An 18,084-nucleotide genomic window follows, 5' to 3' on the forward strand; every position below is an offset into this window, starting at 1 on the left:
ACTATCCCGATGCCAAAATTTCTCAAATAAAAACTAAAACCTGTCTAATCCCAGCCTTTCAGGTGGAAGGTTTTACTTATCTCATCAGAAATAAAGGTGATCTAAATATGTTTCCCCTCAATCCTAAAAGAATTAAATGAGGAGTTAATAATACATTATTATAGCCTTTATTTAGCCTGCCCCACAAACCAAACAAAAGTGTCCCACCTGAAAAAGCCCAGAGCGGAGAGGAGGCAATGAATGGCGTCACGTGACATTTGAATTCGTTGCTTGTAAACACCAACAGAACCCAGGAAGATGCAAATAAATGTGTGGCGTGTTCACGGAAACACACCCTGAAAATCTCTCTCTCCCTCCCTCCCTCTCCTTCTCTCTCTCTCTCCTCGAGCAGAAGGCGCATCCCATAGGCTAATCAGGTGGTACTTTCAGTCCAGCCTCGGTATCCTCCTCCTGCTGCCGACAGTCGGTGTGCGCGAGGTGTTTTTGTTTGTCCGCTACCATGGTGGGAAATACGGATATCGTGTGCCTTCTCGTCCCGCTGGTGATGCTGGCGGGGTCAACCCTCCAAACCGAAGTGAAGAGCGTCAAAGAGGCGGAAAAGACGGGGAATTTCATGGAAGACGAGCAGTGGCTGTCCACCATTTCACAGTACAGCCGCAAGATCAAGCACTGGAATCGCTTCAGAGATGTAAGTGTTGATTGGGAGATCCGCTGTAATGCGGTATGAGATGCGCTGATGGGGAAACACGCACTCCACATTTCGGAAGTGTAGCCTAATAGTTATTATCACACACTTTCGAAGCGGGTTAAAGCACAGAAACTTGGTGCTGGTAGTTTTAACACATATAAATGTTTCAAAATGTGAAAAAAACATATATAAAAACTATATTTTACACAGAAGGGCTTTTATAGTAGAATGAAATGGGAAATACATATAAGTGACAAAACATGGTATTGTGTATTATATTGAATTCGGGTGATTTTATAACTATTGATTCAGTAAACTTCCAAAATAGAACCCAAGAAAAAAAAAAGCCACATTTGCAAGCACAGTCCATAGTGTATCGACTGCTGTTCTTCCTACTTTTGGCTTATGAGCCCTTTGCTCATTCTAAGCAATTAAGTTTCAGCCCCACTTGCACAGAGGCATAAACCTATTCCATCACACTGACCTGACTACTGGTTGCCCCAGATGTGCTACCAGACGTGTTCCAAGAGATTTCACAAACAAGGGAATTTAGCAATTAGAGCAGAGCCAGTGATTGATTGATGAGCATTTTCACCTACTAAACACACTAAACTGGGCTGCAGGGATTGATTAAAGCTCTCAGAGCACTGTGATATATTGCCGTGTCTGGGGCTGCATAGCCATAGTTTTGCCTTCCTTTGCTTCTCTGTGAAATGATTAGTAATGATCCCAACAGGATTTGGGCAATAGTGCAGTTGGATTAGATTCCATATGACTCCTGTTAATTGGGTTTTAATTGATCCTATGTGGTAACTGCACTGAATGATAGGTATCATTATTGGATCTGAAATGTGAGCGGTTTGCTTCAGCTTGAGCATCTGTTGTGAGAACAATGGCTTATCTGTTCTGGAAGAAAAGATGAGCCTTTCGAAGTAATAACCTTTCCTGAAGAGATTGCGGTGTCATTTCTGATCCTCCTCCGTAAAACACAGGTCGTGGTCCCCGGAGAGGATGTGAACGTGTGTGAAAACTGTCAGCATCCCCTCTCGGGGACGGATTAGTTTGACTGTGATTACTTAAAGAGTGTGTCCTCTGGAACTGTACTTAGGGAAGTAATGAAATTGTGGGCATGGAAAGATTAAGTCAGAATTATGGTGGGATTATAACTCGCTGGTCGTGGCTCCATATTTGATGCAGAATGTTTGTTACAGCAGCGATGTCATTATGAATTCGGCACTTCGTGATTAGCTATGCAGAAACATCACTTTTCACAAACATGACAGGCATTTGAGGAGTATCCCAAGATATAAACAGTTTGCTTAACAATAGAGCTTCTAATATAAAGATGTCACTTTCTCTGCTCTCCCTTTTTCCTTAATTTAACATCAAAGCTGCTGTGCAACAGAAACGGCCCCTACTTTTACACACTGAATCTCTTTCATGATCATTATTCTCGAGGGTGATTGTCTCAGTGTGTTAGTGCATATGCGTGCATGCATACAGGCATACAGATGTGCTCTTGATTTTGGGAAGTCTTAACGCCCGTGTGCATGGCGGTGTCTTTGTTAATGATGATGATGACAGGAGAAAACATCAGAGGAAGTAACCAGTGAACATCCAGAGGGAATCGCCAGTAGAAACTGCTTTGATTTCAGCTTGCTGCTGTAGCAACTGCAGTCTCTGGATGAAGCACGTATCACTGGGAATTTGATGACTCTATCCACTCACAAGTCTTGCTTCAGGGTGTGGGAATAAATGGAAAATTCTTTTATTAGGGTTTCTCAGTAATTAAAACTGTAAACGTTCACAGCTGAAATACAAATTTCGCAACCAAATAGTGCTGGGGGGTTTTCTTAATAGTTGCCCCATGATGGTCTTTGAGTTAAAAAAAAAAGACAAAAACTGGAGCAGTTCAGTCTCTGGGAATATTTTGGTTAGTGTATAAATGACTGCCAATGACACAGTTATAGGTATTGAGATTACGCAAATTCACTTGCACAGTCCTCCGAGAGCCAAATGCTAAATATTAATCCAACGCTGGAAAGCAATAATCAAAGCAGCACAACATGAAAGAGGAGCTCTTCCACTCTTGTTTTGACATGTACGGAAATGCACACAGATGCACACCAAACCTCCCCCCACGAAAACACACGGAATACATAGGCTGCAGAAAATACACCGTAAATATTTTATATTTATTCTTTTGCAGGTTTTTAAAAGCAGGATCAGGATAAGAGGCTCTTTCACTTCCAATACAAACGGCTCCCACACTTCAATCTATTTGGCATCCGAGGCAGATAGATTTAACAGATACAGTCAACAAATAATAGAATGGGATACCTTCAATCCTTTAATCTGACAGGTGCACTCAACATTTCATTCCACTAATGCACCAAATCCCGGAAAAAACTATAAGACAAACATGGGAACAGGGAAGACAATCATGGTAACTGGGTGCAGATTTGTTACATTACCTCAAACATGAACAACGTTTGTCAATTTTTCAATTTTTATGAAGAATTGGTCACTTTTTAGCTTAAATGACAATCAATTAAGGGTTACACTGACATTTTTTACATTTTTATATCAGACAAAGACAACTCGAGTACATATTAAAGGCAATTTTTAAGGGAAAAAAGCTATCCAAACATAATCCTACCAAAGTAATTGCCCCATCTTGTTACACTATTAATTAACTGGGATTAACCACATATTGAAAGCCGAGTTAAAGTTCGCTCACCACACCCAGGCTTGATTACTGTCAGACCTGTTCAATTAAGAAATACCCTAAATAGAACTTGTTGGACAAAGTGAAGCAGACTAAAATCAACATGTACATGCTACAATCTAAAGATTGTAGCATGTACATAAAGAATCTCCAGAACAGGTGAGAAACAAGTCACTGACATCAGTCAGTGTGGAAATGGTTGCATAGCCATTTCTAAGGCTTTGGGACTCCACCAAACACGGTCACAGCCATTATACACAAATGGAGAGAACTTGGAACGGCGGTGAACCTTGCCAGGAGTCGCCGTCCAACCTAAATCACTCCAAGAGTACATCAACCACTTATCCAGAAGGTCACAAAAGAACTCAGAACATCTAAAGAAATGCAGGACTCACTTGTCTCAGTCAAGGTCAGAGTTCATGATTCAACAATAAGATAGAGACTGGGCAAACATCCATGGGAGATTTTCAAGGAGAAAACCACTGCTGATGAAAAAGATTGCAAAGACTCATCTCGCATTTTACAAAAAACATCTTGATGATACCCAAGACTTTGGGGGAAATATTCTATGAACTGACATGACGATAGCTGGAACCTTTTTGGAAGGGTTGAGTCCCGTTACATCTGGCATAAAACTAAAACAGCATCTTATAAAAAGAGCATCATACCAACAGTCAAACATGATAGTGGTAATGTGATGGTCTGGGGCTGCTTTGCTGTTTCAAGATGACTGATGGACCCAAGAAATTTGCTTTCTTCCACAAAAATCCTGTAGAAGAATGTCGGACCATCAGTCTGTCCCCTGAATCTCAAACACATTCGGGTTATGTAGCAGGAAAGTGATCTAGAACACACCAGTAAGTCCACTTCTGAATGGCTTAAAAAAACAAAAAACAAATGAATGTTATGGAGTGACTGAGTCAAAGTCTGATCTGATCTTTGGCATGACCTTGAACAAGCCATTTATATTTGAAAATCCTCCAGTGTGGCTGAATTAAAACAACACTGCAAAGAAGAGTGGGCCAAAATCCCTCCGCAGTGATGTGAAAGACTCATTGGCAGCTATCACAAACACATGATTGCAGTTCTTGTTGCCAAGGATGGCACAATCAGTTATTAGGTTTAGAGCGCAATTACTTTTTTCACACAGGGCCAAGCAGGTTTGAATAGCTTTTATCTCTTAATGAATGAAATAATCATCTAAAAAAATCATTTTAACTCAGGTTATCTTTTTCAAAGACTAAAATTTCTTTGATGATCTAAAACATTTAAATCTGATAAATATCCCCCAAGGAAAGATCAGGAAAGGGCCAAATACTTTTTCACAGCACTATGTATAGACAGTGTACTAAATGATGGGAGTCTGCTGTAATTTTGTGCATTTCAGATCCACTTTTATGTTATGAAAGCAGATCAACAGTAGATTCCATTTTATTCTCAACTTACCTTGTAAAAAATAATAGCGTCCATGAAATTACACGGGCATGAAATTGTTCTGGTCCTTTATTTCTGTTGAAGTAATATGAACATATATATGTATCTAGAAATTGATGATAATAAAGAGTCAGCAATTCAACTTCATACCGAAGGATGCTCTTTATTGTTAGCCTCAGTCAAACATGGCAGCATGTACTTGTCAGAAATAGCTCAGTGTTTAAAACTGGATTTTTCAGTGTACTGTATATATTATTTGTGCTTTCCCCCTTCCTATCCTGCACTGTCTGTGCCATAAATCCTTATCTTAAAAACATGCACGTCTCCAGTCAAGCATTTCAGGACCACCCAGTAGCAATCTTGCCTGCACCTGTTATCCATTCACTTCATTTTTAATGAACAGAAACTTGTCGGCCTGCACAAAAACATCAGATCCCTCGTCGATGTCAGTGAATTAAATATGCAGAATGGTGGAAGCACTTGGAGTAGACTCTGACAGTTCTTATTGAGATGTGATGTTGTATTCTTTTGCTCCAAAACACTAGCAGGTTTACCTTTACTACCTGTTCTCACCTGTCTGTTTTTAGTCTCTCATGACATTTATCTGGCTACAGTGCAGCAGAACTGTGGGCGCACTCTCAGTTGCTTCTTTTATTATTTCACCATGGCATACAGAAATGATTGTGGATAAATTGTCTGTAACACTGGAGCCAAACTCTCCATTAAAGGCTATCCAGACGAACAGTAAATTATCATCACTAGCCCGACGCTCAGTCTGTTATTCCCACTGCACATGCTGTCTGATGTTAAAATAGACTGCTACTGATGCATTAATGCTATGAATGATGATAGCGGCTTATCAGAAAACCATTAATCTATCTAGTCATGCTTTGTTCTGGCATGAGTCGGTGCTTATCGCTCACCAGATTCTCCTCGAGGCTGTAAGCATCCAAAGCTCTGAGGCAACCCACACGGAGTGCATCTTGATCGCCTCCAACTGTTTTGGGAGAGAGGGTCTGCTTGTTCAGAGTTTAGATAGAGTACTGGTGCACTGTGGGGTGTCTTGGCTGGTTACCAGAGGCCTAGGTGGGCTGTAATTGAGTAGAAGAAGAAAAAAAAAGAAATAGCCTTTCATCGTGCCAGGCTACAGCTGCTTCCTACAGTGGTACAATAGCCACAGCTGAAGGGAACAGGTGTCACAAATACAAATTTGCTAAAGAGTTAAGAGGGTGATTAATTTCAATTTTCTTGGAAGATTCAGTTGTTTACAAAATGGAATAAGTGCATCACAATTCAGAAGTCTTCATACAGGTGTGACTAATGCCTGCTTAACAACACTTGGGGCTTTAAAACAGCCATTTTCCTTCCAGTTGCCAGCAATCCCTGCCTGCCTCGATTTCTAAGTGACCTTCTACTGCATTTCCCACACCTAGTTTGGGAGTCTGTTTGCCAAACTTGCTGCAGGAAACACCTAATATCCCAAAAACTACCAATAAAGAGCTCTTTATGGGATACTGCCAGTGTCCTGAAGGTAGATGACAAAGTTAGTAAAGATCCCATTTACTGTTTTTTGGAGTTGTGATTTGGTTAGACTTAAAATATCAACCACGCATGATTATGCATGGTCAGAGGTGATATGTTGTTAGGGGCAGCGTAGGGTCTCCCAAGCCAAATTGTTCCTGGGGGTGAGAAGACAGACAAGAGTGATGATATCATAGAAAATAGAGGTACATGGCTACTCTGCCAGAAAATAGTTACTTGGGGCTAACCCTGCAACCATGCCTGACCACAAGGAGGTCTGGGCATCTCTTTTTATACTGTTGCCCCCTTGACCCACACCTGGATAGAGCAAGATGGATGGATGGATTATCAACTGAAAAACACTCTAAATTAATTCTAATTGCATATCAGTATGACATGTTTATATGAATTCTGGTGCAAAACAACGTTCTATATATAAATTTGTTTCATGAATCTCATTCGAAAAAGAACAGCAGCAATCTAAGACCCAGTGAGCCTTTTGAGGTTCTTTACAGCAGGTTCAGTAAATCTAACTTTGCCCCTTTTAAAGCTAACAATAACTTTAAGTGCCAGTAGCTGTCTCCACAGTAAATGCAGTTGGTCTTGAGCCAGGCTGATTCACAGCCAGTGTGAGATCAGGCCCTGTGGGTACAGGAGCGGATACCAAGGATTTTGATTAGCGCTGTGGAGAAGTGGTTAGAAATAACTGTACATATCTAGATGTTTTAGCACCTGGGAAACCCTGAGAGGAAAAACTGTTTGTTGTAATCAAACTGAGAAAAACATAAACACACAGGCAAATATGTCATGTGCACATAAATCCAGTGTATGGAGCTGTGATTCTTGTTTTGAAAGGAGGTTGGCGAGTCTGGTCCTTCAGATTTAAGTTTTAATTGATAAAGCAGCGTTCATAACACTGCTGTCTTTAAAACTAAAAACACATAAGCAAAGAGCTTTGATGAGTCAAATATACACTCATAAGATTAGTTAATTTCCCACCTTATGACAACTGTATGGGCTGGGTATGTTGTTTTTATATATAAGCTGTTTAATTGTATTTAAGCAGTAATTTTTTTAATACTGAGAAAGTACTGTGGTTATTTAAGTCACTGAACAGGACGTTTTTTTTTATATACAAATAATGTGGCATGCTGTGAGGTTAATTGTATTAGGAGACTGATCGAAACGTCTGAGGTCAGGTTTTGTTCTTTGTTTTTTTACTGAGGGAAAGACTATATAATTTTGGCTAGGAATAATGAGCAGGTATTTGTATCAATATGACAAACCAAGCTGACTAGCTTTAACTGAAAAAATAGCTTTCCACCCTCTTGAGCCCAGTATAGTACTGGAGTTCTGTCAGGACAAGCAAGGCAAGCTGTGCTTGCCCAGTGGAATCTAAAGACTGACAATAATTCAAACATAACAAAGTGAAACAATCCATCTCCTTTTATCTAAAACTGTGTTTTATCATAAAGCTTACCTCTTTGCATTCATCCTTTACATTACTGTGATCATGTTGCCACAACTGTCTATTGTCACAGGAAGCAGGTTTGACATTGATTCCAATGAAATCGTAGGGTGTCTTTCATGGGCATTTCAGTTTCTCATTAACAGAGGCATGAGCTTGCCAAGCTGAGAGCTTCTTTCTTGTTGTTTGTGCATAGTCTGTGAAGTCAGAATAAAGCTGCCACTGTCTATGCTTTCACTGCACTGAGATCAGTTACTATATGTACGTTTGTGGAAACAGAGGTAGCATTAGTAAGTAAACTACCTTCTGTGGTTATCTTGCCAACAAATGTGATGTAGAGGAGATGGAGTGTAATAATTCTTTTAGCGCATTAGCAAAGAAAGCTTCAGTGATGGAGAAAAGAAATCTAATCTAATTTAATAAAACATGCAAGTTAAAGTCAACCATCACTTTTAAATTAGCAACTCTTAGAAGTAACTTGGTAGAATGAGCGTACAAACTAACCAGCTGTTTCGCCAACACACCGCCTTCATTTTTCTGAATATTCTTAATCCCCCTGAAGATATAAACACTTAACCATGTCCCACAGCCCCGAAGCCTTGTATTTCAGCTGTCCTTTTATTTATTATGAATATATTTATTACACTTTTCAAAGTCAAGGCCTGTTTTTCTGTCCTGTTTTTCAGAGATATGTAATCCTTGCATGGTAGCTAATAAAGAAATGTGATTTTATAGAATAGGGTGCATTACTAGGAATTAAACAGAAAAGTATTTAAAAGTAGCTCAATAAAAAAGATTAGTCATCTTCAGCATTAATATTGGCAAAAATAACATAATTTGGGAAGGTACTTTTATTTGTTATCATTATTTTGATCATTTATGTGCAGTTTGACAAGAATAGAGTTTAGATGTGATTTTTTATAGTGTTTATTGTTATTATTATTATTATTATTATTATTATTATTGGCAAAAGGAATGGTTTAAAAAATCTCCACCACTTTTCAACTAATAGTAAATATTTAGTAATATATTAAATATTTATTTAACTATAAAAGTAATAACATTTTACAGTTTTTGTGCAGAAAGGTGAAGACATCCAGGAAGAGTGCAGCAAATTGCAGGAGACTGTCAGCATAGATTACACAATAAAAGTCAAGCAGGGCAAACTGGTATGTTTTAATTAGGCCCAGTTTTTTCTTGATAAACAATGAACAAAGCAGTATGGTCATTTCTGGCTCCAAAAAACAATATGACAGTGGTTGTGTTGCCAGACATGATGCCTCCAAACTGTAGTCGACAAACTACTGGCTGATGGTGCGCTACGTCCACCTTTAATATAGAGACTATGAGTACTTGACATTTCATAATTTGTTATTTTTGTGCAGATTAAGTTTCCAAGCAGTATTGTACTTACGTAAGATGACATCAGCTTAACTGAGCAGTGAGTCACCAAGTGGACATTATTTATGTGAGAAATTAAGGACCTATCGCTTCACAACCGAATAAAAATGAACTTGATTTTGACTGATTGGGTCTGTGTTAATTCTGTGCTTTAGGTAGGTCATAACCCTACGTTGTAACATGATGTGTACCTCCCGAGAAATGCAGCAACATCACTGTTGAAACAGTCCACATGGGCGTAACTTGCACGTAGATTCACCCCAAAATTCAGGTTAGTCTCTGGTGGAAATTAAGAATTTTGGGGGGCTTCTGAATATCTTGATCTGTCTGCCTGACAGTATTTGAAACACCAAAAAGAAGAGCTCGTTTGTCACAAGACCCATTTGTTTCAAGATAACATTTCAGCAAAGGGAACTTCAAGCAGACTTCAAGCTGAACCAAGGAAGCTTTGGTCCTAAAATTCTTATCTCTTACCTACTGATTATGAATATTTATATACTGACATTTCTTAACAGTATCCCAAACAAGTAAAAAGGAATATATGTATGAATTAAATATATATATATATATATATATATATATTTTAGTCAAAATAGGAATTTGTGAATTTTAGTAGGGTCTAAGACTGAAATTAATAGACCCCCATATCTGCTTTTCCCATGAGATGAGCCAGGTTTCAGTCCTGTTGTGTTAACGTGGATGTGACTCTTGTCCGATTACACTGTTTTAGACTCCCCTGTCTCAGAACATCGGCCAATTCTTATCCCTTTTGAAACCCTTACCTAGGCAGCTTCATTGATTTTCCATTGTCGTATGAGCCTGTTTTTCAGTTGAGCTCTGTGTTTTCTGCAAAGTGTGAAGCTTCTTGCTGTGTGCACCAGATTCTCCTGTGAATTGCACACTGTTTTCTTATTCCCCACAGGGCCCTGAAAGGCACAAGGGCTGATTTTATTTATAGATAGTGAGTACAGGGCTGGCATGAGTGCACAGAGGTTTTGTGGACTAAGTGTGATTTTCATTTTGTTTGTTTTTTCATAACCGGATCTATGCATGTCTGCATGCCTGTTGTGTCTATGCTTCATGTAGTGCCAAACAACATGGATGATTAGAACTGCATGAAAATGTCTTTTCTAATTCAGTGTAGCCCGTCCTTTTAGTTTTGTTGGGGTTTTTTTGTACATTTTAATGTGTATTCACTCAAATGGAAAAACCAATTTACCGTTTATCTAATTAGATGCAGTTTTCAGTCAGGCTTTATATTTGACCTTTTATCCATTCTTTGCTCTCACAGTATTTCTGACGTCATTTGTCCCTACTTGAGCGTGAAGAGTGACATTAGAGCCTTTCTTGAATGAGAATTATGTATAATGCACAATGACCATATTAGCGAAGTACCTCACTGTTTAGTGCAGATGTGAGTGAATGCTTTTTATCCACCACTTGCAGAGTGAAGGTGATTACTCATTCAGGAAAAAGTAAGGAAGGGGGTCATGTCTGTTTATTCGAGGTATAATCTCTCCACATCTGCCTATATTTTTTGTGCTTTTCTTCGATATTAGTTGTATATAGACACAAATCTGTGCACCTTTACACTGCTCAAATGCTCGCACAGTAAACCGTAATGAAACGCACAAGAAAACCCTCAATGTTCTCAAGACTGAAACAACTTGACTCAAACCTCTCCAATCATTCTTTGTGTAGTGTTTTCTATTTGTGTCTTTTGGTTTGATGCCTCCCTCTTGTAAAATACATTTTTAAAATAGCACTAGTTCTGTTGGTGCTTCTCTAAACATCCAGAGACTTGCTCTACAAATGCAGGTTTAAATTTTGCATCTTCAAAACCTTAAAAGCTTTAAAAAAAACCCACAGCAAATAATTAGAAAATAAATAAATTAAAATAATAAACCATTTTGATTCACCGCTCTATAAGACCTGTTGTTACAGTGGGGCAAAAAAGTATTTAGTCAGCCACCGATTGTGCAAGTTCCCCCACTTAAAATGATGACAGAGGTCAGTAATTTGCACCAGAGGTACACTTCAACTGTGAGAGACAGAATGTGAAAAAAAAATCCATGAATTCACATGGTAGGATTTGTAAAGAATTTATTCGTAAATCAGGGTGGAAAATAAGTATTTGGTCAATAACAAAAATACAACTCAATACTTTGTAACATAACCTTTGTTGGCAATAACAGAGGTCAAACGTTTACTATAGGTCTTTACCAGGTTTGCACACACAGTAGCTGGTATTTTGGCCCAATCCTCCATGCAGATCTTCTCAAGAGCAGTGATGTTTTGGGGCTGTCGCCGAGCAACACAGACTTTCAACTCCCGCCACAGATTTTCTATGGGGTTGAGGTCTGGAGACTGGCTAGGCCACTCCAGGACTTTCAAATGCTTCTTACGGAGCCACTCCTTTGTTGCCCGGGCGGTGTGTTTTGGATCATTGTCATGTTGGAAGACCCAGCCTCGTTTCATCTTCAAAGTTCTCACTGATGGAAGGAGGTTTTGGCTCAAAATCTCACGATACTTGGCCCCATTCATTCTGTCCTTAACACGGATCAGTCGTCCTGTCCCCTTGGCAGAAAAACAGCCCCATAGCATGATGTTTCCACCCCCATGCTTCACAGTAGGTATGGTGTTCTTGGGATGCAACTCAGTATTCTTCTTCCTCCAAACACGACGAGTTGAGTTTATACCAAAAAGTTCTACTTTGGTTTCATCTGACCACATGACATTCTCCCAATCCTCTGCTGTATCATCCATGTGCTCTCTGGCAAACTTCAGACGGGCCTGGACATGCACTGGCTTCAGCAGCGGAACACGTCTGGCACTGCGGGATTTGATTCCCTGCCGTTGTAGTGTGTTACTGATGGTGACCTTTGTTACTTTGGTCCCAGCTCTCTGCAGGTCATTCACCAGGTCCTGATGATTGCTCCCACAGTTGATTTTTTCACACCAAGCTGCTTGCCTATTGTAGATTCACTCTTCCCAGTCTGGTGCAGGTCTACAATTCTTTTCCTGGTGTCCTTCGAAAGCTCTTTGGTCTTGGCCATGGCGGAGTTTGGAGTCTGACTGGTTGAGGCTGTGGACAGGTGTCTTTTATACAGATGATGAGGTCAAACAGGTGCCATTCATACAGGTAACGAGTGGGGGACAGAAAAGCTTCTTACAGAAGACGTTACAGGTCTGTGAGAGCCAGGGATTTTCCTTGTTTGAGGTGACCAAATACTTATTTTCCACCCTGATTTACGAATAAATTCTTTACAAATCCTACCATGTGAATTCATGGATTTTTTTTTTCACATTCTGTCTCTCACAGTTGAAGTGTACCTCTGGTGCAAATTACTGACCTCTGTCATCATTTTAAGTGGGGGAACTTGCACAATCGGTGGCTGACTAAATACTTTTTTGCCCCACTGTATAAGACTGTCTGATTTTCAGTCCAGTCCATGGTAATTTGGCGTACCTCAGCCGTCTTTGAGAACAGCTTCTTCCATCTTCTCTGTATAGCTTTTTAGCCTTGCCACCTAATCTTTTGTCCTCAACTTGTCCAGTTTCCTTAAATCTTTTAACCTTTTAAAGCTGGTCAGAGCGGGCACACTCCATTTCACTGCAACCACGTAAGCTAGCGCAATAATTTTGTTTTGCATTGTACTTTTGCATTTTTGAGTTGTACTTACATCTTATGCCATCAGCTTGTCCTAGATCACAGTTTCCTTCCACATATAGCTTTGCAAAAACTGCATAAAAAGCACTTGCAGCAACAAAAACATAATATTCAAGGAACACACTTTGCCAATCCGATCAGCTGTTTGTAACACTTCCTACGTCCATCAGCGCGAACTATTGCATGTCCGCCATGACCTGCCTGAAACTGGAAGTGATGTCATTTTGCGGAAAGTTAGTTTTTTACCATTAGGGCCTTATGAGCCTTGTGTTTTTAAAAGTTATGTTTGACTTTATGACTTTCTGTGTCGATTCTGGGATGCTTAGGACTCATATTGCACTGCTGGAAATAGTTTATTTTGATGCATATGCTGTTTTTTTGCAAATTTGCATTGTAAGATTTATTTTCGTTTTTACTGCAGTATATAAAAATTGGTGTATTTCAAAAATAAAACTATGAAGACACTTAAAATAAATTTCCTGTGGTGGGAAACCATTTTGTGCAACTTTTTTGTATTTACAGTTTTGAGGGATAAGCTTCTTAAATTTCTCTAACTAGAAATATATGTTAAAAAAACAAAAACGATTTTCAATTTTTTTGTAGTTTATTGCATTTTTTGCAATTTATGTAATTACTATGTACTTAATGCATACATATTATTAAAATTTGGGCTTTAATGGTTGTATTGATGTATAGCGACTTGAAATGCTCCCAAAAATGGCTCCACAGCATGTAAAAATATAATATAACCTCTGGCGGACTTGGTTCTATGCTAGGTCTTAAAGGGTTAAGGACACGCTGCACACCATGCTGAGATGTGCCAGGTTTTCAGCTAACAGGTCAGTGTTAAGCAGCTTAACAAACAAAAAACAACATTCATCTTAAAACGAGCAAATGCAAGGTCTCAACTGAAAAAGAATAAAAAAGCAGCCAACGTCCAAAGATAAACTATGAAAGGCCTTCAAAAAGGCTGGAGAACTATTGCTCCAGACCACTTTTAAAAAATACAAGAAAGTTTGGCTCATCAGAAGCAAAATGAGAGGTGGAACAATACATTTGCACAGTGCTGTAGATTATTACTTTGCCCTCTTGCCCTCACCCACATTTTGACCATTGATTGAATTCTCAAAAAGTACTAAACTCTGTTTCTTCTTTTACTTACCCGGTCTTTGGAGCACTCTTACATAAGCCTCTCTCTGTCCTGTAAGCGCACAAGCCTCTCAGCATTTGATGCCGTGCCTCTGCTCTGCCTCTGCTTTGCAGTCCTGGCTTGGTGCATGCAGAGATAGGAATCTGCAGGCTTGCTTCTCATGCCCTGTAACCAAACACGCATAAGATCAGAAGAAAGGATATAGAATATGAATAATGTTGAGGGGGTTTTGTTTCATCTCTGGTATGTGATCTGTAAACTAAAGCCGAGAAGCATGTGAACAACAAGCAACTTTTTATGAGGTAGGACGAAGTGGTACAGTTCTGTATGTAGCATAATATATTAAATTTATATTGCCTTGAGGTTTTCTTCAGCAACCTCAAGGCAATATAATTGCATTTAGCAGATCTGGAAGGGGTTGTACAGCTGTTACCCGACCAAGTTTATATCAGTGTGCTTCCACAAAAATTTCATTGATAATAAATAAAACATCAGTGCATAAATATGTCTTATAAAGATTGCACTAGATGCTGCAAGCTTCAATTTCCAGCATTTTAAGGTGAAACTGGGTTGATTTTTTTGCTTGTCACTTAGCTAATTACTATTTCCACCAGACAGAAATTCTTATTGTACATTATGAGCTTCTTTGTGCCCTCATCTTTCAGTCCCTCTGACTTTGGGCATGAAGCCCATCTGTCTGTGAACTCTGAAGGAAGATTATGTTACATTAGTATGACCTTGGTGTAAAGTAAGCTTAAGAGTGAAGATCCTGCAGGTCCAGGTAGCAGTCTGTTCACATCCTCACTAGCCTTGAAGAAAAAGCATCAGCATTGATTTTTTTTTTCAGCAAGTGCAAAAAATTATTACACTAGTTAGTACTTACATCTGGCTCTGCATTTAGAATATGTAATTATTTTATATTTTATATCCGTAATTTATATTTTATATTGTGATTTTTATCTGTATCTTGGTTTACTGGAAAGCACTTTGTTGTACTTTGGTCTTTAAATGTGCTATATAAATAAATTTGATTTGATTTGATACTTAGGTATTACAGATGTATATATATACATGCACTGGTGGGTCTCCATTGGTCTACCATCGCAAATGAAGCTGATTTGTTCATCCTGCACTTGGAGCTACCTGCAAAACAACAGTTACTCTTACTGAAATGAAGTAAGGAGGGACTTTGATTCTTGAGTTTAATACATGTGTTGTCAAGGCTAGGGGAATGATAAATGGCTTGTGTCTTTATGGGCAGAATACAATCTGTTTTATTAACACAATAAGCAACAATTACAGCCTATTTCATTTGGTTTCACTGAGGTATTATCCTCGTGATAATCAATATACTGCACTCAAACCACGTATTAGTACCAAACCAAGCTATCACAGGAATGTAGTTACATTTCTGGGATGGACCACATCAGGCTACAGCACGCCGTAGATTTGACACGATGCTGTAAATTAAGCATCACGGTGTTAAGGTCAAATATTAAATCAGTTTTATTTAAAAAATGCATGGACAAAGATTATATTTTGTATTTTAAAGTTGACAATTTGTATTTTTTTTCATGATATACATTCAGAAGGTTTTTTTCCCCTTAATTAGAGATTGTAGAATTAGACATGTACTTACTTGCTACGAACCAGAAACAGTCATCTGCTGTTTTTCAGGAAACAGGGACACAGAAATGAATATTTTGCATCAGCATAAATTATATGTTTGTAAGTGGCTCACATTTACACGTTTGTGTTTAGTATGCAACAGCTCTGAGGCACTTCACCTCCCTCACAAAAGGGTTTTGGCCGCTGTCAGGCTTAAATAATTTTGTTATTGTGTGAATTGTGTGGCCCCTGGTCTCTTTTGATGTTGTGGATATGCCGGAGCTCTGTGAGGTTTAGCACGAATGTGATGAATCCACTGAAGGCCGATATTAACAGAAATTGCAGCAAAAGGTCAATAAAGCTCCATCCAGGCTTGTACGCATCTCCTCCAGAGAGTGTTATTACTGTATCCTTTGTTACTGATGAGCCCGTGATGCACTCTGCAGTTACCATGAACATACCCCTCAGGATAACCGTGGTAAGCAGAGTGCATCTGACAGCTGACATTTACCCAAAAACACTTGTCAGTCACACGTGTGGGGGACATACACCCCCACATTCATTTCAAACGCTTTCTTGTTTGTTCTTTTCAATCCAGCAAACAAGCACGACCTCAGTCTGTCAAGCGATCTTTGCGACTCTGTGCAGTTCCTCCCGAGTTGAACCCAATCTTTCGGTGGACAGGCTCACAGGGTTGTGATCCTCCCCCGACAGATATGAGGGATTGTGATCTGTCAATCAGTATTGTAGCCCGGCAGCAGGACGAACACTCTGCCGTGTTTGATGTGGAGGGTAAGCTTTCCCGCTCTGTTTAACAAGAGGAGATCTTTCTGATGTTATCAGTTAGATCACAGAACTCCTGGATGCACCTGAGTGTTTTCATCTCTCGCTGCCTGCTACCTCTAATCACTTCTGTGTAAAAGCCAGCAGTGGTTTCATCAGAGTACTGGTCTGTGAATCATATTTGAGGTGATGTAATTTCTCCGCTGCTTGCCAAACTTGTCGTCTTGTTCCGCGTTTCATGCTCACTTTCAGTTTGCACTCAGGAGAATTTATTTTCCCCGAATACATTTTCTGCTGTCTCTCTTCTATGAAATCATTGATTTCCAGTCCTGTCAGCGCAGCAGGACGGTTTCCTCATCAGTCCTGGCAGAATCACAAATACAGAAAGGCTGCTAAATAATGCAGGAGCTGTAGCATCAATAAGAGAGGCATGGGAGGCATCAGATTAATGCCCAGGTTGTAAACTCTTTGATGTCTACACTCTTAATGTGTGACTCCATCAGACCAGACAAGGTTAAACTGCATAGCCAGCAATCGTCCATAAAGCTCATCTGTAGTGTTGAGTTAAGATTTAGACGCGAGCCAGGTTACCAAAGGAGGGGGAATAAGCTTGGCACTGCAGCGAGCAGAGGATGAGCAGAGCATCTGAGCTGCACTGGGGTAGATTTTAAATCACAAGTGGAGCCTTTGCTAGTGATGAAAATACTTACCTCTCTGTGTTGCAGTGGTGAGGGTCAAAAAAGACGATCCTGGCTTTCACGACGGCTGCTTTTCTCTCATGTTGTGTTGGGATATATCACCTTCAGGGGAGCGGTTTGGCACGCTCTCCCAGTACAGTAAATGTTTACAGTTATGAGTCAGTCATCGCTAAGGAGGGATGGTGGCCGATTGTAAATATCCTAAAATGACTCATATTTATTATTTCAGACATGGCAATATGCTCCAAACACTTGTTTTGCTAACATTAAATTCTTTAACCCTTTAAACCCTAACCCGTCACCGGTGACGGTTAGCATTTTTAGCAAGAGTGGGCAACTCCAGGCCTCGAGGGCCGGTGTCCTGCAGGTTTTGGATCTCACCCTGGGTCAACACACCTGAATCACAAAAGTAGAAGCTTTGCAGAATTTTACTGTTACTTTGGCAGTCCTATTGTAATCTGTATAAACTGCTTTTTGCCATAAAGTATTATTCCGTTGTCACACAGGACTAAAGACCCACTGGAGAATGAGTGGCATCCCCTGATCACTGTGGAAAAATATGTATTCCCTGGATTGTTGGCAAGTGGTGGCTGGAGGTTGCTGGTTGTCTCCAGATGAACACAAACAGTGTCCTCCACATACCAACTTCCTCATGATAACCTGCCAAGTTAAATCCTCTAGGTATCTTGGTATTCATCTAAATTACCCTTTGAGTTGGAATGACCACACTGGTAATTTGAGTTCTCCTTTGCAGCAAAGGCTGTATTTTTTTTTACGCAGGCTGAAAGTCTCGGAGAACACACGACAACTCATGAAATATGAGACGTTGTGGTTATGGCAGCTTAGGTGTACAGGCAAAATCTAAGCCGTTGCATCTGGTTCAGTCCATTTCTGAGCAGTCTGTACTCAGACAGACACAGAGGTTTCTGTCAGAC

The 18,084-nt window shown here is 39.7% G+C and overlaps 1 protein-coding gene across 1 annotated transcript in view; it reads left to right on the forward strand.

Moving 5' to 3' along the window:
• The first annotated feature begins 295 nt into the window (after positions 1–295).
• The window catches only part of spock2 (SPARC (osteonectin), cwcv and kazal like domains proteoglycan 2), a 38,396-nt gene continuing 20,607 nt past the window's right edge, over positions 296–18,084 (forward strand). Inside the window, exon 1 of the mRNA XM_085182369.1 lies at positions 296–688. Within this exon, the coding sequence (XP_085038495.1) occupies positions 500–688 (189 nt within the window). The 5' untranslated portion in view covers positions 296–499. The remainder of the gene's footprint in view (positions 689–18,084) is intronic.

The sequence above is a fragment of the Neolamprologus multifasciatus genome, chromosome 13 (genome assembly GCF_963576455.1).
Source record: "Neolamprologus multifasciatus chromosome 13, fNeoMul1.2, whole genome shotgun sequence".
In the NCBI taxonomy this organism is placed as follows: Eukaryota; Metazoa; Chordata; class Actinopteri; order Cichliformes; family Cichlidae; genus Neolamprologus; species Neolamprologus multifasciatus.